The 23,245-nt window shown below is 38.1% G+C and overlaps 1 protein-coding gene across 5 annotated transcripts in view; it reads right to left on the bottom strand.

Moving 5' to 3' along the window:
* FGF14 (fibroblast growth factor 14) overlaps positions 1 to 23,245 on the bottom strand; it is a 396,337-nt gene that overhangs the window by 125,903 nt on the left and 247,189 nt on the right. Inside the window, exon 1 of one of the 5 annotated variants that reach the window (XM_027885652.1) lies at positions 6,968 to 7,806. The exons of 3 other annotated variants lie outside the window; for them this stretch is intronic. In XM_027885652.1, the coding sequence (XP_027741453.1) occupies positions 6,968 to 7,160 (193 nt within the window). In that variant the 5' untranslated portion in view covers positions 7,161 to 7,806. Of the gene's footprint in view, positions 1 to 6,967; positions 7,807 to 23,245 lie in introns of those variants that run through there. One more of the 5 variants, XM_027885650.1, reaches the window with a different exon arrangement.

The raw sequence follows: 23,245 nt of genomic DNA, 5'->3' as shown, positions 1-23,245 counted from the left end.
CCTTTCCTTTTCTATCTTCCTTTTCTTTCCTCCCATCCTTCCTTTTCTTTCTTCATTTCTGTTTGTTTTTTGGTTTTTGTCTTTTTGGTTTTTTTAAAAAAAAAACAACTAGAAATAGCCTAGCAACCAAAACTAGATGCTTCCTGGAGCCAGGCTTCACAGTACTAAAGGAGAAGCACCAACAGCTACACTTTGTGCCTTGGATACATCTTGGACTTTGCAAAATAAAGCAGAAAGGGCAGGCTTTGCAATGGAAATGATAGTTAATTATGAAGGACTTTTTATTTTTAAAGTTTTTAAAATTAACTTCAAGAGAGAACAGGCTGGGTGCTTGTGTTTCATAAAGCTGAATTGTTCTTACATGGAACAAAATGTTTGAGTTAATATTTTGAACAAATGCTGAGTTCCATCATTTATTTATGCTGAATCCTGCCAATGAGCTGCCCAATCTTGGTTCAATTTACAGCAGTTTTATAGCACAGGAACTCTGATGCCTTTCAAAAGTTCTACACGTGGACAAAGGATTAGAATCAAGGCCACAGATGTAATTAAATTGTTTATTTAGTTACATCCTAGGGATTATACCTTATATCCTAGAAAAAGAATATTCTTCATATTCCTATTTCAGTCATCTTTCTCAATTATGAAAATCTTACTGAAAAACCAATATCACATTTATTAGCTTCTATTCACTATTTCAGAAAACGGCAACCATTACAACCTGAGATACTGAAAACCTTGAGGGAACAAAGTTTCTGTATTTTTTTCAGCATAGTCCATCTATTTAAATTTTATGTAGAGCTTTTACCATTTACTTCTTCCAATCTTACACTGCCTTTCTTTTGAAATACAAAAATTCTCTATTTTCTTTTGTTTTATTTCTAAAAGTATGAATTTAAGTAATGTCATCTATTGCTGAAATCACCTATAGTTTATAACGTAGGATCAGAACTTGAAAGTCCTGGACTCTACTCCTGCCAAACTCTAACTTGATACCAATATATACTGCTAAATTCTGGCATCAAAAGCAGCTAGTCTTGTCCTTGGCACCAGGAAAGCATATGTTCCCTCATTTTCAGTCCCACAGGAAAATAAATTACAATATCTACACTTGATCTCAGCATGCTATTATATTTTTATATTGAGATGAAAAAACTAAACCTCTACTGTACAGAAATTTTATCATCTACAACGGAACGGCAGCAGGTTGCTGATTTTAATTCATAATAAAAGAAATTTAGAGCTTTATTAATTTCCTAATCCTTTTCTACCATGGAATGTAGTATCATATATTCTTTCTATTTTCACACTACTCAGTGTATGGCAGAGCATGAGATCTGAGTTAATAATAATAACTCTTGAAAACAAAAATGCACCTGTATCCAAGGGTTTCAGAAAAAGCTGATGGCACAGTAAGAGTACCTGCCACTGGAGTATGTCTTCCTGTCTATAACTAACTCTAATATTTACCTAAGGTAGAAAGGAGTTTAGCTGTTACTAAATAAGAGAGACCTCTGTTTACTCATTACAAAAAATGGGGACCCACAACTGTGTATCTTCAAATTTATGCTTAGAGTCTAAATCAAAAAACTTTAACAGAAATTTTTTCTGTAATAAATGTTTTGAGTGTTAGCTTTATATTAAAATTAATTATTTCTGTTTATAAACTACTGACTTGAAAACCATTCAAAATTAGTTTTAAGCTCTGATTTTAATTTATTTCAAATTAGAGCCTGAAACGTCAAAAAATTTACATTCACTAATAAATTATATATTGTTAAAAGACAGAATTCTGCCTTTAAATACAGTAAAGAAACCTCACCTGTCACTACATCACCATGAATCAGAAATCATCTGTACTGCAACATCCCTTAATACCTCTATTAATCAGATAATTTAGTTCTACAACACATTTAGTAGTACAATAGTGGATATTATTGTAATGGATAACCTTACAAGAAAAAAGGCTATATGCAGACAGAACTTGACTGAACTTTAGAGATCACTCAAGATAGAGGAGTTCATTTTCTAATAAAGAGCTACATCTCCAATTACTAAGTGAAGATATTGAAAAGCAATGTCGGTGTATAGGAAAAGTGAAATTTAGGGTTCTCCAATTTCACATATCCTCTAGATATACAAACTACTTGAGGTAAATAAATGTTAAACAATGCTTATCAGGAAGAAAGAATTGACCAAAAAAAAAGCCCAAACAACACAGCACTTTAGACAAACAAGCAAGAAATTAACAAAAATAGCTGTGAAGTCTTTGAGAAATTTAAACCAAATCTTAACTTGCAACTAACTTAGAATATTTAGAAAACATAGGTTAAAATACTTACTGCTCTCAGATGTAATCTGGTTTCTACTTTTAACAGAATATTTTAAGATATACAATAGTTAAGGTTTTCTACTCGCTTTACATTAAAATAGGAGATATTCTGAAATAACACTGGTACAGCACTACCTGTATATTAAACACCAACTATTGTATCACCCCTGTTTGAAATATTTTTAAAAATCAATAGTCCCTAAAATTATGTTACCATTTCTTTTAAAAGCTTCACTTAGCAAGCACAGGTTTTATGTGAAATACTGAATGTATGGGAAATAGAGCTTGACACTGAGTCTTGCAAATCATGTTTTCAAAAATATTCTTTAAATACACTTAGAATATTTTACATTTACAGTTCTAGTTTGTGATGATCTAGAAGTCCTTTGAGCAGGTTAACAGTAGTGAAGGAAAAAATTAATAATTTCTTATATAGACAGTTAAGACTGTGTTTATAGTTCCAAAAGGATTGTGGGTTAATCAACTTCATTTGCAGAAAAGAAGCAAAAACAAGCAATATGAGTTCAACACCCTGAGAAACACGCAGTCTTGCACCTAGACAATGCAGGAGCAGTGGGTTTTGGAGAACTGCCAAAAAGGATTAATTCTGAGGACAGTCACATAGGAAAGCACAGCTACAGGTTTTGGTCTGCTGAAACTTTGAGGAAGCCAGATAATCCAATGTTGGAGCTAACTAGTGGGGATTTGATGTGGTTTCTTAAGCTTTGGGAAACAAGTCATGTACACTCATGTGCACAGATCCCCATTTCAGTTACACTTCATAAGTAGGAGAACTCGAAACTACTTAGGGCACTATGCATAGTGGGAATTATCTTACATCTGAGATTATGGGCCACTCCCACATCTGCTGAAAAACATTACTGAGGAATTTTCCAAAAATGCTTTCTTTGGAGAATTAAATTACCTTTGTAGATGCAGTAAAATCTAATCAGTGCATTTTCTGAACATGTTCCCTAGGTCTCTCTTTCTCATAAATATTAATGTACAAAATCAGAGGCCAAGTCATTCCAAAATTCATACACTCCATGTATAAATTTAGAAGGCTTAATGTGGTATTAGCACACAGAAACAGTAAACATCACACATTAATACATTTAAATTTTGAGTATTTTCCAGTAGAATATTCTCAAGGGACCTAATTAACCAAATGAAGATTTTTCAGATTAGCAAAGCAGCTAGATATGTAGATGAAAATACAGGCTAAGAAGTTTGAATTTGCTCTAGAGAGAAGCATACGTTTTAATCTCTGCTCTCTATAGGTGTATGAGGTGAAGAAGTGGCGTTTCCCCAGGTTAGGTAAGGCTATTTCACATGAAGACAAAATCTTGTCTGTCAATTCTCCTATTTGCGATTATATTAGCATAAATTAAACCATTATAACTAAACAACCTCTAATCCAGGAGAGGATGAATCATAGTTGATTGATGTCTGGCATCAAATCAGGCAAGATCTTGGCTTCATGGCTATCCAGAAATTAATGACAGTGATTTCTTCATCAGATGAAGGTAGAATAAAATAAAAATGAGATAAATTTAAAATATCATAACACTAAACAATATGAATCAAAGCTGTCCAGTAAATGAAAATGGTTTCTTCCACTCAGTAGATTATCAGGCAAGTCTCTCACAGAAAACACTTTGCTAGTTTAATTCATTAATCAACATTTTAGTAATGCTGTTTAAAACTACCATGGCATCTATCATTAGAGCGAATATATAAGTAAATAGAAACATTACTCTTTACCCTGAATGAGCTCCTGGATGTATCTTAATGCTACTCTTCCAAAATGTTAGTCTCCCAGAGCACATTTCTGTTGATATTTTAGTATGCCCCTAAACAAAGGACCATGAACAGAAAATTTGTCACAACGACAGAAAAAAAAATTCTTCAGGGCATACACATGACCGTATCATTTTATGTATTCATAATAACTTCATTTGTTCTCGAATAAATCCCTCTGAACTAAAACAGTACTAACAGGCATTTTTAAAGAAGAGTTTAAAAATAAAGAATATTTTTTAAAGTTTGCTAACATGTTGGTATGTGTGCATATATTATGCACATCTATTTACCTAATTCACATACACATATATGTACAACAGTAAATGTGTATTTTTGATTGAAAAAGCAGCATCACTAGTTTTCTCTGTCTGTTTCAAAGATGGGGAAACAGTTACTTTTCATATGTAAGCACAAAGCAAAACTCTTCTTTATTCCATGAAAATCAGTCTAGCTTTTACTGCTCTGCATAACAAACATTTTACATATACTTCTACTCTTCCATTGAATTGCATGAGAATGCTACAGATGGTTTGTAACATCTCGATTAGCTCATTTTTCACAATGCTCTTGTGACACTCTATATCATTTACAGGAGGTATGTTTGTCAAGATCCCATAGCACCTTTCTGACAACAGATGTTTTGAAATTCATCCTATTTTGCTTGGCAAAGATTTATTTTAATGGGTTTTACAGTATGATTTCAGTGAAGAATTCACAGGCCATTTAACTCAGTTTAGGAAAACTGAAAAGACACTCTGATAAATGTTCGTTTATTAGATAAACGTAATTAAATGTTATCTAAAAGACATTCTGATAAATGTTTATAAAAAAGACACTCATAAACACTAATTTTGTAACTTTTATAATATATTTTAAAGCAATCAGCCCTATAAAATGTGGCTTATTTGTTTTTTTTTCCCAAATGATTTTTCATTCTTAGTTATTATGCAAAAAATGTTTAAGTAATGACTTCAGCTTGATTATTTCTTCAGTTTCCTTCTTAAACAGCGTGTAACTTTGAATCCACAGGTACTCCATGTATCACTTTGTACATCAAGAACATACATAGTTAAAAGTATGATAGTATTTTTTCATCAGGAATTCCTATGGATGAGCACTAATTGAGACCTTAATGTAAATTAATGGATAAATATTGTCATGTCTCAACATGAAGAGTTCTTAGAGAAAATAAACTCGAGGGTCTGATACTGCAAACTTTACTGAATAGCCCTTGTTCTGATTATTCTTACTGAAGTCTTCTGTATCCATGGTACAGGTTAACAGCAGAGTTATATTCTAATCCAGTTCTCTTGTTCAAGAATGTCACCAAGTACCTTATGAAAAATTACTAAATGAAAAAGGATGAATTCAAAAGTCTCTCTAAAGCCCCTTCTTATCCAGGAAAATGTTTGGCATCTCAGTGCTGTGAGACAGTCATCTTCTCAAATGGTAATATAGTCAAACACAGAGTTTTCCCCCAAATAAGACTGCACAGGTGGTAAAGCACAATTGCTCAGTTAGCAAAACCTCATAAACTCATTTTCACGAATAAGTATCACTTATAAAAGTCCACCATCATAAAGCAAATACTCTAATCTGCTTAAGCACACACAGAGACTGCTTAAAAAAAGCCACTATAGATTTTGCCACTGTCATGTTCCTGCTCATCTTCCCTATATCACTGTACTATCTAAAAATGTCAAGACTTGCAATTAATGCAAGTTACAATAAATAATTTTACTGTAACAAAGCCATGTAAAAATAAAATTGCCTGGATTTTGTTGATTTATGATTTTTCAAGTATGAGGCATGAAAAAGAGGCAGGAAGCATCAATCAGGACAGTTCCCTGATTATGCTTCATAAAATTATCTTCTGACCAAACCTAAAGAGGAGTTGTAGTATATATACCAAACCACAACACATGGTGGCATTCTCTAATGTAACAAAGGGTGGTTTGTACTTTATCACTGATGGGTAGGTATTAGCTACATTTCAAGTAATACTTAAGATTTTCACTCTTCACAATATAATCCTTTTGTTCTAAAACTACTTGTTTCCTGAGGACAAGTACAAAGTAAGTCATCACCATTTCTGAATGCTGCTGAATATCACTGAATTGCAAAAAAAATAGGTAAGTCATTGCAATATCATTTGAGTCCTTTATTTCTAGGGTTCTAACACAACGTACTGGATAGAATGCAACCACCACGGTATCAGTTTCAGTTGTCTCCATTGACGACTGGTCACCTACCCTGAAGAACCGCCTGCAGAACCTGTTGGTCTGCATGGCGAGGCCCTGGCTGGGGACGGGCAACAGGCAGGTGGACCTGCACCTGGGCACCCACTGCCGATGTTGAGAAGCTCTCCCACACCTCTCAGTGTGCTGACTGGGAAGTTACCGGGCAGTGCTAATCGAGACCTCTGCACTACGGCCAGGCTGCCCCCGCCAAAGCCAAGCAGATTGCTCAAGGAAGGGCTGGTGAACGACGGCCCCCAGACACTGAAACCCAAAGAGCTTTCCCCGCTGTGAGCTCTTTGTCCTTCAAAAATAAACACGGGAGAGACGGGGACACGCGGAGGGGCGGGCAGGGCTCTCGCCGCGCCGGCCGCCTCCCCCGAAGGGCTTCCAGCCCATACGGAGCACACCTGTCGTAACCAACGCCGGAGCACCAGGGCGGGCTGGGCTCGCCGGCCGCGGCTCCTCGGGGAGCCGGGAGGCCGGCGGCAGGACCGAGGGCGGCGCCCGACCCGGGAAGTTTCTCGCCACAGGTTGTCCCCTCCCGTCCCCCCACCCCGGGAGCCCGCGGGCGGGCCCGGCCACAAGGACGCACCTTGGCGCCGCAACCGCCGCTTCTTGAGCCCGAAGATGCGGACCTTGGAGAAGATGTCCACCAGGTTGCCGTTGCAGAGCCCGCGGTTCTTGCTGGGGCTGTTCCGCCTCCTGCTGGCCGAGGGCCGGTCCCAGTGCTGCTCCCTCGCCTGCCGCTTCTGGCGGATCAAGCCGCTGGCGATGGCCGCTGCCATGGCTGCTCGCCGGATCGCCCACGCCGGGCAGAGAGGCGGGAGGCGGCGGGGCGCTCAGCCCCGGCGGGGACCCATCCCCGGCGGCGGGGGCGGGCGAGCGGGAGCCTCCTCCGGCCCGAGGCGCGGCTGCGGAGCGGCACCTCCACTCTGCGGCCGGCGGGAGCTGCCGCTGCCGGGGGTCACCGCATGGGTGCCCCGCCGTCACCCCCGCCGTGTCCCGGCGCTGGGGCACCTACTGCCTACTCGGGCAGGTGTCTGCGGGCGGGCGGGCTGGCGGCGCGGAGCGAGCGGGGCTCGGGGCAGAGCTGCGCCCGGTCGGGTCGGATTGGGTCGGGTCGGGTCGAGTCCGGCTGGCAGCGCTGCCTCCTGGGGCTGCCCCTCAGCCCCGCGCCGCCGCCGCCCGCTCGCCCGCCGCTGCCATCGCCGCGGTCGGGGCGGCTACCGCCGCCTCTTCCCGGCTCCCGCCTGATGATTGCCAAGTGCTTCAGAAATAAGCATCTGGAGAGAGCAATCTTCTTCTCCGGGGAGAGCTGTAATCACGGCTCCTCGGTCCCACCCCGCTCCAGCCTCCCCTACACACGCACACGCACACACACACACACACACACACACACACACACACACACAGAGGCACGCACCGCTGGAGCTTTTTTTGCCCTCCCCAAGGCGAGGGGCGGCGAGGGTGCAGGGGGTGGAGAAGGAATGAGGGAAAGACAGAAGAAGGGGGAGAAAGTCGGAGGGACGGGGTGTTGCTGATGCGATTTTCTCGTGGGAACCGGGGGGGTTCCCGGTGCACCCGCCTCCAGCTGCCTCTGCGCCCCGTTAGGTTTCCGGATGCCTTCGTAGGGGGCTCCCTCCCCGGGGTGGGGCGGAGGGCGCTGCGCGTTTCTCCTCCGCCCGCCCCGGCCCACCGAGGCACCCTGGCACGCACCCTCTCGCCAGCTCCCCAGCACCGGCTCCCTGCCGGCCGCCCCTGCCGCCCCCAGCGGTGACACCGGCACCTGTCACCGTCCCCAGGCCGGGGAAGCCATGGGGGCAGGGCAGGCGGGTGAGGTGGCACAGCGTTCTGCCAAGGGCACCCCGCCCCACGGCAGCCCCCGTGCCGCACAGCCGGCCCGCAGCGGGGCAGGAGCGCCCCACAGTCCGGGAACGGACGGGGCTGGGGGTGTAGTCTGGCAGGAGAAGAGTTTCTGCCGCATGGGAAGGTTTGAGAGCCATGAGGAAGAAGCACATCTACTAGGCGGAGGGGACCGTCAGCCCAAATACCGAAGGAATAACATAGGGCACCCACAAAAAGCCGCGGCAGGTAGATTTACTAATGACCAGCACCACGTAAAATTATAGCCTGTTTTGGAGCACTTGAAGAAGAACCAGACAAGTTCACTAGACACAGAAGTCTAAGGAGTATCTGCCCCGAGGAGATCACAAGACACTGCAAATAGTAACTACCATGTAAAATATGATATCTCACTTGTTTCCCTTCATCTTTTTCTCTTTACTCTTCTCCCTTTTCAAATAAGGGTCAAAAATTTTCGGATTTACTTTCTGCAAACCTAATTGTTAAACTTCCTGAAGTTGTGACTAGCCAGCGGAAAGAAGAAAAGCAAGCGGCTACACAGGAAAAAAAAAAATGCAGTTATCCTATAAAGAAGGACAGATGCTTGCACAGGGAATTATTGTGTAATAAATATCTATTTTTATACTGTTTACAGAATACTCTAATTTCTTATTAGATGGGTTTGTGGTGGGGTTTTTTGTTGTTGGTTTGTTTAACAGGCTTAGAGGTGTAATATCATCCAGAATAATTAATTGATTTGCAATACAGTACCTAGTATGTAAGAGTATATTCTTGTTTCAGCAAAGGCTTCAGCATCTCTGATATTGACCATTTTTTCCCTAAATCCTTTAATCTACAAAGCGCTATTTTTATACAGAGGGCAAAAGTGTATGGTGGGAACTCCAGTATACAGGGATTTTGTATTAATACTAGACCAACTAGGAACAGAACATGCACAATCGGATCACGATAATACATTTTAATTCTATTTAAAAGTGTCTCTAAAGAGATTCAGCTAAGACTCATTGGATTTTCTATCTGGTAATTTTTACAGAGCAGCAATTTCCTTACAACGGTTACAATTGCCTTAACTAATGCCATTATACAGAGAGGTGGTTATGTTTTAAATTTAAAATTCACTGTAGTATTTTTATATGCTGCTTTCCTTTTTCTTCCTTCTCAGAAGTGGACAAGACACGGTGCTACCTTCCTTAAGCTACCCTCCAGAGGGAAGCTGTCCTCCAAGTGCCGCCCCAGTGGGCCTCCCCCAGCCCCGGCCCTGGTCTCGTCCCCGTCCCCATTCCCTCCCCGGTCCCTTCCTGTCTTCAGCACCACGGACAGCGGAGCAGAGGCGAGCAGCGGGTGGCGTTGGACATCCCGTGCCACCGCGGCGGAGCTGACAAGACATGGCCCAAAGTCAGCTCGACTTGGCTGCTGGCTTCAAACAAAAGAATGAATGAGAGGGAGTAGAGCGAAATAAAGGCTAACCACCCACTATCTTTCATATTCACAGGAACTTAGGAGTAGAATATATACATACAGACCTAATACTATCATGAGAATCTCTCTCCAAAAAGATATAGGTTCCACGTTCCCTTTTTGCTGGAGGGACCTCTTTATATTATCCAAGGATGCTATGCTATATACCATCTACTATTTTTCCTTTTCCTTAGTTTCCTTCAAATATTGGGCCTTTGCCAAAACACACTGACATTTCTCAACGACATGATGCTTAGGGTGATGGCAAAGAAAAGAAACAAAGAAGGTGAAAACGGGCGGTATGCCTATAGACAAAGAGCAAATGTGTTTCTTACTCTAGAGATCAAAAACAATAGCTTCGTACTCACATCTCAGAAATGCGGAGCAGTTGTTTACAGCTTGAGGCTCTGCAAAGAAAACTCAAGAGAGCCATCTGGTGTCTTAACCTGTGATAAAATGTGTGCAGTTCTAGTCAAAGTGAAGGTTTTGCTAACGGATGGATTGTAGAAGTATGAAAATATCGGCTACCTTAAAGACTAATAACTGTATAAGTTTATGTATTTAGGACAAATGAAAATACCTTACTTATGACATTTTTTACATTAAAACATGGTCCTATTTCTGATTAACAATACTCTGGATATGAAAACAAATGATTAAAAGCCGAAGTGAGTGAGCGGAGATTTTCAATACTTTCTATTCGCCCATCTGTTCATTTCTAAGTGGTAATTTATTATGGATTTCAGGAGTTTTCTGAAGCAAAAACATTTTAGAATCTATAAAATTGATTGCTTGAATGAATTTTAGAGTAACAAATTCAACATATTTAAAGTATGTATAAAATACTTGCATTATTATATACTAGGGTATATAATACCTGCATAATAAGAAACATTATCATTCCTTAAATTTATTCTTTGTTGAATTTTTGGGAACAAACCATATACCATTTCAGCTAATTTAACATGTAAATTACAACATGTATTTTCAGGCATTAATATTCAATATTAAAATTTACAACATTAATATTTGTGGATATGCATGTACTAGTGATACATAAAATGCTTTTATAAGGACTTCCTTATAGAAAAAATGGAATTTAAATCTTTTTAGTCTATTCTAACCTAGACCCATTGACTCCAAAATTTACAGAACTTAAAATGTCATCCTTATGCATTATAGGCTGTTCTATTTCTTTTTTATTTCCTTTTTTTTTCCCCACTTGTATGTTTTGCATTAAGTTGGATAAAGTTACAAGCTGCAGAGTAACTTCTAGTCAATGTAGATATGAAAGTTCTACAGAGTTCTTCCTTTAATAAACCATTTAAATATAAACAAAAATACTTTTCTACCAGTATTTTCCCACCTATGCACACTTCGTCCTAATTTTCTCCTCCCAGATATCCTGAAACCATTCTTTATATCAAATCCAAACCAAAATAAATCAAATAAACACCAAAGTTCTTACATTCATATATTTTATAGGAGTGTAAAATGTCAGATTATTACATTGCTACTAAATGTGTAAGTTTCATGAGCTCTAGTGAAGTTTTTATAGCAATTCCTTGCCAACAGTAGGCCCACACAGCTTGTTTTTCCAGTTAAATACTTTAGAATTTGATGAGTTAAAGTCAACTTATCCTGTATTCCAGAAATCTTTAGTAAAGTATTGTGAATCTAGATGTTCTTCCAGACCCTACGGAGTTGAAGATTGTTTCATGTCTCTGAAAATATTGTGGGTTTTTTTTTTTCTTTGGAAGATGTTGTGTGCTATATTTGCAAAAAAGATTAGTACCTTACTCCTTATACTTCCATTCAAACTGGGGGTAAAGGTGCCAATTTAGGCCTACAATTGCAAGACATGCATAAAGGTACATCTAGACCACTGGGAAATGTGATAACATTCAAAGAAGTGGCCTTTCAGGAGTGGAAAAAATACTTCTTTCTAAGTTGTGATGATTTAATCAAGCTTGTGGTGCTTTTGAAAAGACAGCAGACTGATTACCAGGCTGCTATTTCTAAATAAAATTGGAATTCTGAACATTTGTTGGTTCTAATTAAAAAATTTCTTGAAGGTTGCTGGTAGCTTTGTTGTACCATAATCAAAATGTCTAAATTCAATGTACATACTAAAACACCTGCACTCCCACAGAATGATATCATAGGAAAATCCTACAAATAGGATTATTCACATAATTGCAAACCGATATTTTCCCAAGGCACACAATGCGTTCGTATGTGGTGGGGTGGGTATTGGTAAGTAATAGTAACTTTCAATTCTTGTTTTAGTTTTATTGGGGGACAAAGATCGAGCAAGAGAAACAACAATGACTTGAAGAAGATGAAACATATAATCTACTCTGTAGGTTGGTAAGTGTTTAAAAAAACTTAAGTTAGAAAAACATATCAACATAAAAGCTCATATTTCTCATGACCATACGTGTGTGAAAATATTAAAACATAGATAAGAAATCCCTTTTCAGATAGTTTATGTGTATGCCATGCTTATAATAAGACTAGTATGCTTGTGCACTGAGCTTTAAATTAGGTCAGTTTTACATATTCTTGTATATTAATCTGGGTATAATTCTCCTTAAAAGGTATTGTTAACTTCTCAAAAGACAATGCACTGTGAAGCACTGAAATTTAAAATCTTTAACGCCCTGAATACTTGATGCTCATTGATTAGAATTTAGAGAGCATTAAGAACAAAGTTTATTAAACATGATAATATACTTCACAAAATATGGAGAATATTGATTTCTGTGCTTTCGCACTGCTCTGTATCAAAAGCACTCAGCTTTCAGTCTCAACATTTAGAATGCACTCAAGGAATCAAAGTCATACCTATTAAAATCTACTGAATACATAGGAGTTCCTGTGGAGTCACTTGTTTAAATAGGTCAGGTGAATCCCTTTAAGTAAGACAAAAGTAATCTTTCAATATGTTGTTCAGAGGACTTTTGATAATTTAGCCAGCCTCTTTGCAGGCTGTGACCTCACTTGACCTTATGTATCCAAGTCATAAGAAGAACAGTTAGAACATAATTAGTGCATATACAAAAATAAATTAAAGCACCATTCAAGGAAGTCCTACATTAGATGACTGGTTATAAAGAGAACTGTCAAAACATAACCACTAATATGCATAACAGCTAGGGTGCTGCCTACAGCAGCTCAGAGCTGATGGCTTAGCTAGCGCAATATTTGTTCCGCATTGGTTCTTTCACATATTACTTGGGATACATCTGTAACTCAAACGACTGAGTATGTTCACACGAGATATTAGCTTACTCTTTAGACATTACATAGTTCTCAGATTGCTTGGTTTTGCTTTCCTTTCTTGACTTCTCTTTCCCCATTCCCTTCCCAATGCTAAATTGCACCTATGTAGCAATGAGTCTCATGAATAGTGCTGTGTCAAGTAAAATACCTGCTTTAATTACTTTAGAATTCCATTTTTTATTCCATTGGCTAACTTTTCATTCTTTGACAGGGGAAAAAAAGAAGTGATGGAGATTCTTAACTTTTTTTTTTTATAATTGATCTTTCAGCAAGATTATATGTATGATTACAGCTGCTAACTTTTAGCACAGCTCCTGTGACATCTTTCATGACTCTTCCTCATGACTCTTTCACTCTATTTGTCCTCTACTTCTGATACCACTTCTTTTGAGAACAAAAGAAATCGTCTGGGTTGACAGGAGAATCTGAACAGCACACAGATCATATAAGAGTCTCCAGAATAGCTGGAGACCAAAGGCCCCAAATTTAATTCCAACAAGTCTCTTTTAAACAACAGTTAAAACAACGGTGTGTGTGTGTGGGGGAATCAAGATCACTTTCAGAGAAAAATCTATAAAAGTAATTTAAAATTGTAGTTTCTGCAGTAACATATATATTATTTTACCTTTGAAAATTAAATAGTGCCCTTAAAGAGAGATCCTTAATAACTACAACAGAAACACATTGCCATTAATTTTGTTCCAGCTGAAGCTAATGGCAGACCTGCTTCAGACAACGCTCTGGTGACACAAGGCAGAGCAAGGACTTTCATTAAAGAAAAGCAAACATAAACACCACCCCCCATCTTTAGTCCACACAGCTGCAGAGAGCAGTTTAAGATTTAGAGGCCTAAAAACAGCGTGGAGAGCTTCTTCATTAATATGCACAGCTTAAGCCAACATCTGTTGTGTTTACTCATCTAGCCACAGCAGGACTTGTCTGTTTTGCCTGACTTCTGAAACATGCAACAGACTTCGCTATTATTCTCTCAAGTAACTGAAAGTCCCTGTAAGGTTAGTCTGCTTAATTTTGTTCTACAGAAATAAAAGGAACACTGTTGCTGAGGAATTTGGTCTCTACAGTGAATTTCCTCTGAAGTCACACAGCTGGCAGAGCGTGCAAACTGTTATACCTGTTTGAGAATACTCTCCAATGAGGATTTCCTACTCCTAGAACATCTTTACTAGTGCGTTTCTTGATTTCCTTAGAACAGATATGAGAACACATGGCAATATGAGAAAAAAACTGTGCAATATTTCTGAACCTTAAGAACTAAGGAGGTGTCAGATTTTTACCATCTCAGAGAGCCAGAAGGAAAAGCACATTATGCCCATTACAATAAAATGCTGAATAGACAAGACAGTATGTGCAGAGACATACATAAACAACTATCTTGAGAAACAGAAGAATGATTCACCTCAAATTACAACCAATAACCCCTTAAATACAAAAAGTGATTTTTATCAGTGGCAAGAAGAACTGGAGCATGTCTGCCCATGCACTTGCATGCACATATGTGCATGCCCACACATACAAACACATCCACAATATCTCTTTGTTTCTTGGAAGAAAGAATGAAAGACACTCCCTGACAAATAATTTAGAAAAAATAATCTTATTTTCTGCTATGTGACCTAAAATTGACACTGTAAGTTATTTGCAAAAGAGCTTTTTGATAGTAATCTCTCTTTGTTTACAATTCCTCTACCATTTATTTTTAAATTACTTTTGTTTTGCAATCCCTTTTATACTACTTTTAAGATATTTTATTCTTTTCTTGTTCTAAAGGGGAGGTAATACAGTATTTCTCTGAGTACTGCTAATGGAGAAAGTAAGTCTCTGAACAAAGAAAATGTGGATATTCTGGTTAATGCCACATTCATCAATAGGGCAAGCCTTGATCTCCTTTGAGATGTATTCACACAGACACATTCCTTCCTTTGGGGTTCAGATGCCACTAATTTTCTCTGAAAAAAAGTCACATACTGTGTTACCCCTTCCAATCAAACAGAAAATTCAGTGCATTGTCTACTGTTTTTATCAAATGGAGTAAGTTGATGGCAGATATAAATCTATGCAAACAAGTATGCCTAGCTTCCTTTTAGTTAATCTAGATTTTCAGAAGTATCTGACATGCTAATATAGTTTATATTACTAAAGGAACAGACTTTTGACCTAAAGAAGAAAAAAAAAAGAATTTGAGAACTTCTTCTCTATCTTGTTACTTTTATGCTTTAGAACATCATGACAAAGTTCATAGGCTTTGATTCCTTTTTTTTTTTTAAACATAACAGATATTCATGACATGAATGCTACAATTATTTTTAAATCCTTATAAGAAATTGAATACCTTCTCATGTTACTGTGGTGATATTCCTGGCTATTAGTTCAAACACCAAAACATTTATTATTAATGGTAATAGTATGAATACAGTGATCTGATTTTACAACACAAGCTTACAAAGTTACTAAGTTACAAAATATCTGACACTTAGGACTTAATTCATTGAACCCTTTCAACAGCATGGCTCTCTAATCTGCAGTGCAATTATGTGATTTGCCAGCAGTGGACACTGTTTGTCTAGTTTTTCACAGATATATTGACTGAGAAATAGCGTGCAACACATACTGGTAAATTTTTGTTTTATTACTTGCACTGATGTAAGAAATTAGATTTATTTGTACCAGACAAAAGCTGAGAAAAAATTGCAAGGAAAGAATATTTTTCAACATCTGTGTAACACCAGACTGTACGTTTCTTTAAAAAACGCTATTACTTTAACATTAATTTAAAGTTAGAAATTAATGTAGCTAGTTGAAAGAGAGTTTTCATTCATCTTAAAAATAGAAAAATCTAAGCATTAAAAAAAAAATCACAGGTTTAATCACAGATAATAAATATTACCCTAGTCACAGTTACAAGAGTAACTCATTAAGCTCCCCCTAAAATGCCTTTTATCTCTAATAGCATAATGCTCATTGTCTGCCTAATGTAGCTGAAAACTCGAAAATAGGAGTCAATAGTCTGCTGCCAACATGTGTACACAGGACACCCACAAAGTCTACCGTAACTGGGCTTTTTGTCATATGAAAAGTCACTTGTATTTACTGATAGGATCATCTTAGATCATCCTAAGACTGTTGCAAAATTGTCTCCCAGAAAGCTGTGAACTTCAGAAAGGTTGGAGAGCTAGCTTCTAGCTGGTTATATTTCAATCTTTGAGAACCTGGAGTATCCATTATGTCAGTCCACTTGTTCACAGTCTTTTATTATACGGGCAAAAGGGACTTAGAAGCATCAGTCAGTACATGAATCCAGTCAAAACAGACTACTTGGACTAAACTGAGAGAAATGTCCCTTCAGTCACATCAGCTCTTAAACCTGCTCAGCCTTGAATACCAGTAGGCAAAACTCTGTCCCTTCCCAAAGCCACTTTTCCCAAGCTGTCCACCTTAAAATTGTTCTTCTAACTCAGTCCTTTGGGACACATTTATTACCAGAAATCTCTGAGCATCCCTTGCATTGCCCTTCTGTGTTCAATAAATTTTGTATTTAAATAAATAAAATTAAATTAAAATTTATCACCAAGTCTCAGAGTTTTTGACTTATTTCCAGCTTTACTTTAAGCACTATGGAAACTTGCTTTAGCTACAGATGTAGGAAGGAAGAGCTAAATTAATATCAGGAAACAGCTTGATGAGTGGAAGCTCTCTTTGATGCAATCCAAACTCTGCTCAGTAAATAATAAATGAGAGGTTCTGGCTATGCTAGCCTGATAAGGAAGAACAGAAGTCATTAGAAATGGAACAATCTGGCAGCCAAATTGTCGTGAACCTTGGCTCCTTGACTAATATTCTCTCTCTAGAAACAAAGCAATCCTTTCTGGGCCTTAAAGCTCAAAGATACACAATCTATATATCATATTTTATTGTGAAGGAAGAAGGAAATCTTAAAATTACCATTTCAAAAATTCTGGTATTCACCTTTTCTTTTCTCTTTTTTCCAAATCTGCCTTTTTTCACTTTAAAGAGACTGAACTGCTGGTGATTAAGGACTCAAATATTCAGCCACCTGCAGTTACTGCCCAGGTGCTGTAAGAGACTGAACTATTGGTGCTCATGGCTCAATCAGCAGTGTGCTTTGCTAACAATGTGCAGAGAGGCCACCAAGGCCAGGTGCTGAAGGCATGAACATCCGACACCTCAGGCTACAACTCGACTTGGTCTGGGGGGTGGGATTTGGGAAGTTTCTCCTCATTGGGTGGTTTAATCCAGTTGTATCAAAATTGTTATCAGCTTTTCTCTTGGTAAAGAGTTATATCTGGGTGTATTTGGTCTCTCTCTCATAATAGTATATGAGCAAAATGCCAGAAAAGTTATATTTCTTTATTTTAGAAGAAAAAAAAATTCTGAGTATTATGTAGTTACCAATCAACACATCCGATCTTACTGAAATGCAAATCTGTATCATAACTTATATAGCAAAGTTAGAGCAAATATTTTAGCAATTTCAATCATCTCTAAAAACTTTAGGAATAAAGAAGAAGGAGTAATGTAATTTCTAATGAAAGATATGGATATTGTTCAAAGAGAAGCCTTGCTATGCCTTTTTTTGATCCTCTCCAAACAAAAACTAGGACCTTTTTTTCTCATACAAAAATTAGAAAAGACTAGGGGATTTGCTGGGCAAATCCCATTCATAAGACTGTTACCTTAACATAAATTGTCAGAGAGTTTCAGTTAACAGGGATCTTCACAGTGGTATTGAGCATCCTATATGTAGATGCATTTATCCAACACAAATTCTGTGTTGTCAAATGCAAGACCCCAGTCTTCTTTCACTGGCTCTGAAAGTAGCCTTTAGATTCATAAGCCTATTTCTGCCTGTCTGAAATACACTTCTGATGCTTCAAACCCTGTAAAGTACTTAAGTTTTCAAAGGTATTAAAAAAGTTATCAGTTTTCAGTACTTAATAAGTCATTGTTTGAACTAGGCTTTCTGTATTTCAGCATCAGCTGAAATATCCTGGATTTCGTTTTTTTCCCTTTTTATAATGCTCATGCTCATCTCTTTAGGCCATTTAAATTTTTTCACAAAGGCCAACAAGAATGTTAATTAAAAGATTATATAAAACAGTTCTCATGTGAGGCATTGAAACATTATAAATTATCAGGGATTACCAAATTTCATGTATTCAATTATATCTGCTGGAACTTTAATATTTTGTATAGTAGCTCTGATCATTTCTCCCGGTTATTCAGTGATGCCTGAACACATCCCAAGGCAGATCTCCTTTCTCTTCTCAATACACTTACTGAATGTTCTAACATCAACAAAATCTACTGTACATGTACTTTGTTACGTACAGGGGCTCCCATTGTGATCTCATCCTTGAAAAAATTAGAAATTTATTATCTAGCTAACAGAAATTAACAGTAGTGTTGGCATCTATTCTCTTTTTGTTAAGAGCTGCTTATTTCTTCCACTATTTCTCTGCAGATGAGTGGGAAGAAAATTGTTTTTGCCACAAAATTAAACATTATACCTTATTTACTTGAGACACAAGAGCCAAGTTCATTCCTTCTAACCATTAGAAAGTATTGATATTGCCTTAGTTAAAATGAATTTTAACTTTATTTTAATTTAAAGGCAAGCCAGAGATACTGCCCTGCTTGGAGTTGCTCTGCCCCAGATGAACACAGAAGTGCAAGGAAAAAGTCCCTCTATTTTTCCCAAATCTCATTTTGGATACTCAGTTTTCAAATGGAAATTACTGACAACAAACTGACTTTTCCCAAAACATATTTTCTCTGTCCCTTTTTTTCTATTTGGTGGACAGCACCACTGATCCTCCTCTTACTCTGTTCCATTCCTTTGGCTTTGTTAACTTTATCACGCTACTAAAAAACCCCAATCTCTTCACATTGTCAAGATTCAGTCTGTGTTATTTTTGAATTTTTAATTAATTTGCTTTGGATCCCTTATAATCAAATCCTATGCTCTCTTTTGTGTCAGAGCTTTCCTTTGGATAACACTGAAGTCCTCCCATAGTGTTATAACCGATGACTATCATCTGTGTGGCTTTGGAGGAGGCTCTCACACTGATCAGTGTATGCAGTATCTAGTGCAAGGACTGAACCCCTGCAACAGCTATGATAACAAAAAGCCTCCAGCCCACTGGTGATCTCCATTTGCTAAACATTTCTGCTTTTGTCACCTATCCACCTATTTTGTGTTGTCCCACAACACAAAATATTAGGAGGAAATCAGTGCAGTTGCCAGCATAAGGGCATTTGGAAATTTTCAATGTGCTTCCTTTAATATGAGTTAGACTGTATAGGCTACCAGCTAACTTAAGTATAAATAGGACCATGGTGTCTTAGTTTTGTGGTAATTACAAATACTAATAAAAGAAAAGAAATCTAAAGAATAGTAGGTAGATTTTAAGAGACAAGAATAGTTTTCTCTGAGACAATCACTATTATTGTCAATTAGAGGTAACTTCTTTGCTTACCCTCTCCCCAAATAAAAGAACAAGCCCCCTAAATCAGATATTTAGAAAAATAAAATTTTATGAGTAAGAATAAAAGAAATAGCAATGCATTCTTTAAAAGCAAAGATCTGAGAGGCTCAGAACAGCCTAATTTTCTTGTAATGTTGCCTTAACTGATTACTTTCCAGTTGAAACTTGTTTTTTTATGACAAACATTAAACACAAAAGGCAAGGTAATACAATCTCATTCAGAAGTTGAACATTAGTATCAGTGAAAGGTTACCCTATTCCTCTTTCCTTACACTCGAACCAGCAGGTGACACAAACTCACCCAAAACACTTTATTATGTACTACAGTTTCCTCACAACAGGATCAAAGATAATTACTTTGTGTTTTGTGTTTTGTGTACTAGTGATTCAACTCAAGGTCTAAACAATGTTAATACTGCTCAAATTTTTGAAAAATCCCTCTTATTTATTATGACCCATTAAGAAATCTTCATCTAATCAAGGAAACATCAAAAAACAAAACACTGTGTGAACATGCAGTGGGAGATCATGCTAAAATGTACATATAATATTTAAAAGCAGTAAGAGCTCTTTGGGGACTCAGATTCCCAACTGATACAACAAAAGATGCAAAGAGCTAGATTGAGCTCACCTAAATTCCATCACTAGGAACCTGGAATTTAGGCTCCTGTCCAAAGGAGACAAACATGCACCCAGCCTTTGGAAAATGATTACCATCCTCTACTGATCATAAATAAATCCATGCACCTAAGGATTAGCTGAAACATAAGGGGAGCTTTCAACACCTCTGGTAGAAGATGAATTTTTCCGCATGCAGCCAGCCATGTACATGGAGTTCTATGTTCTCTGCCCAGTTTAGGCTCAATAGCTGTGTCTTTTTCATGATACAGGTCAAGATTTTGCAGGCTTATTTTGAACAATCTTCAGAGAGGTTACTTTCATTCTATCTACCCTGTATTTTGCTAACTATTCCCTCTCTTCTTTTCTGGATCTCTGTCTTTCTCCCCCTGGGTGTGAGAGGTACTGCAGAAGGGCTCTGCTGAAGGGCAGGTTCAGAGCAGAGCCAGAGAAGCCATGAAGCAGGCTCTGAGTGCTCATATTGTGCCAAGCTGCAGTTGGCATGGTGCCATTTTTGTGTTGAAACATAGGATTATTTAGGTTGGAAAAGACCTTTAAGAACATCAATTTGGTCTGAAACAGGAGAGGGAACATTGGTTTGTTTAGCACAGTCAAATTGTCCTTGTGTTTAAATGGTCATAAATGTCCTGACTTTCTGTAGATACATTAGGAAGATATTCAGATGAAAAATGCAGAGAGAAATTAAAATTCATTAGCTACATCTATTTTAGCTAAATAATTTCCTGCGGAAATAATTGCATTCAAATCTTGCAACAGTCATTTTCAATAGAACATCTGCAGATGCTAGATTTATTGTAAGATGATCTTGGGGATTAAGGGAGAATAAATACAATTTTTTTTTTTTTTAACTATCCTGAGCAGTAAGAATGCTATACAGCCTTTGAGGAATATGGTACTCTTGTTTAATTAGGTAATACTTTAATAATCTTCTGAGTTATTAATCTTTGTGAAGCACATGCCATCAGATGTGCTTCCAGTACTTAACAGTGGCAGAAATTATTTATGTATTTTCTATCTCACTAACTTCTGCCTCCAATTTTTTGCTCTCTCTTGCTTTTTCCCTCTACCCATAAGCCTTGCCTTTCCCTTCAGCATTCTAAATCCTGTAAATTATTCACTCATCCTCTGAGGATGACCCACTCACTGGGCAGGGTAAAGAACTGCCCTAGCAATAGAAACTGAAGACCGGGAAACCTCTCTGTTGTTACAAGGCTACCAACCAAACCTGTTACTCCCCTCTCTTACAAGGTATTTGCTGTGCAGGGCTACAGAGCGAACAGAAGAAACAGAGTGTCCCTTGTCGTGGCCTGGTCTGTAAACTGCAATCCCCGAACTCCTTCTATCTGCAAAGGGTGCATAGCTAGATCTCTCGTTGTATATCTAGTTCAAAGCAAGTAGGTCTGTCACTGCAGAGGCTGTATTAAAAAATCAGCATTATTTTATTCTGTGCCAGCTGTGCATTATGGCAGTAGAAGTTAAATAAACTCTAATATTTAAAGTAACAAAGAAGGTTCTGAGTGCAACCCACAGAGAAGGCTTTGGCTGTAAATACCAGGTGGAAAAATACAAACAGTTCCAGAGTAGTTTATATCACTATTGCTGAAAAGAACTGAAATTTCTTCTCATCACTACAGGTGAAACACATTTTATTCACAAAATGAATGATATCTCTTGACAGGGAAACTGCCTTTGCACTCTAATAACAGTAAAACTTCACATTTAGAAGTCACGTGAAAAAATTATTTCAATTTTAGTTAAATAGGTGTTAAAAGAAAAAGGCTTGAAAAGAACTAATATTCAGGGGTGACAATATCGCAACTATTACAGGTACAACACTGCTTTAAAACTAATTTTAATTTAGTTACACAAAGATCAGGGCATCTCATTCACTGTTCATTTATTAAAAGCTCAACTGGCTAGGCTGCCTATAAAAAGGCATTATTTTCAATATCATAAAATAAATATCAACAACATGTTTGGCCACAGAAGGAATTGACTTTCAACATTATTCTCCTATTTTTACTGAAAAATGATGTTTCTTGCGTTCAAATAAAATCTTATTTAAATGCAGAGTTTAATATGTTGGCATTTAAAAGGCTTATATTTTAGTTAGCAGAAAACAAGCAAACCCTTTTTTTCTGACAAAGACTTGAAATGAAAGGTGTAAATTCAAGTAATACTGTCAGCTGCCTGTTAGAAGCCATTTTAACGAATAAAATTCACAGCAGGTCTCTTAACCATAAAAAAACCTCAAGAGCTACAAATTAAAAGGTTGACAGGCAATTTGGAAACATCTAGCCATTCCTAACTTCTTGTATATAATGGTGCAGTAGAAGCAAAATAAATTGCCATTTTGATGTTAGTAAGATGCACAAAAGAAATGTCAGTGATTAGTCAGTGAATAGTCCCACCAAGACACACCATGTGTGCAGACACCTTCTCCCCTCTTATGTAACTTATCCTCAGTTTTGAAATTCTGAAAGAAGCAATGAGTATATCCCAGCAACAGAGAACCAAGAATAGGGATCCATCTCTTGTTTTGGAAGTCACTAGAGGTATAGAAATGCAATTTGCTGGGCACAGCAGACATGGTTGTTCTGTGGAGACCAAAGGTCTCAGCCAAGAGCACATTCTCTTTGCACTTGCTCTCTATCTGTTTAGATAGGTATTCAGTTCCTGATCACTTTACGATGGTCTAACCACTAGTCTCCAGCTCCCTTATCTGAGCACTGCTTCCCTCTTCTAATAACCAGCAGCTTTAGTGGGAGTAGGAGCAAGTCACTGATCCAATAGAAGAGAGAATATTAGTTTTAGCAGGTTAATATGCTGGGTCATCATGCGTATCCTGCTTGCTCTGTAGTCACAGTGCTGGTGGGCAGGGAAGAGGAATGTGAGGCCACAAAGGACGCAAGTCCTTCCAGATGGATAATTTTATAAAAGCTTGGTATATTTTATTAAAATGCTAGTGCTCTGTAAGAAGTGGTGGCCTTGCATACTTGAACTTCTGAAGTTTGTATGTTAGTCTGGAAACTGTTAGTACAGGTGTTATTGCCAGTGGAAGTCTATGACTAATATTCTATCAAGAGGACTTCATAAACATT

The sequence above is a fragment of the Empidonax traillii genome, unplaced genomic scaffold, assembly GCF_003031625.1.
Source record: "Empidonax traillii isolate 1590-97213 ecotype Southwest subspecies unplaced genomic scaffold, ASM303162v1 scaffold169:size887049, whole genome shotgun sequence".
NCBI lineage: Eukaryota > Metazoa > Chordata > Aves > Passeriformes > Tyrannidae > Empidonax > Empidonax traillii.
This window is presented reverse-complemented; position numbering and strand designations above follow the sequence as displayed.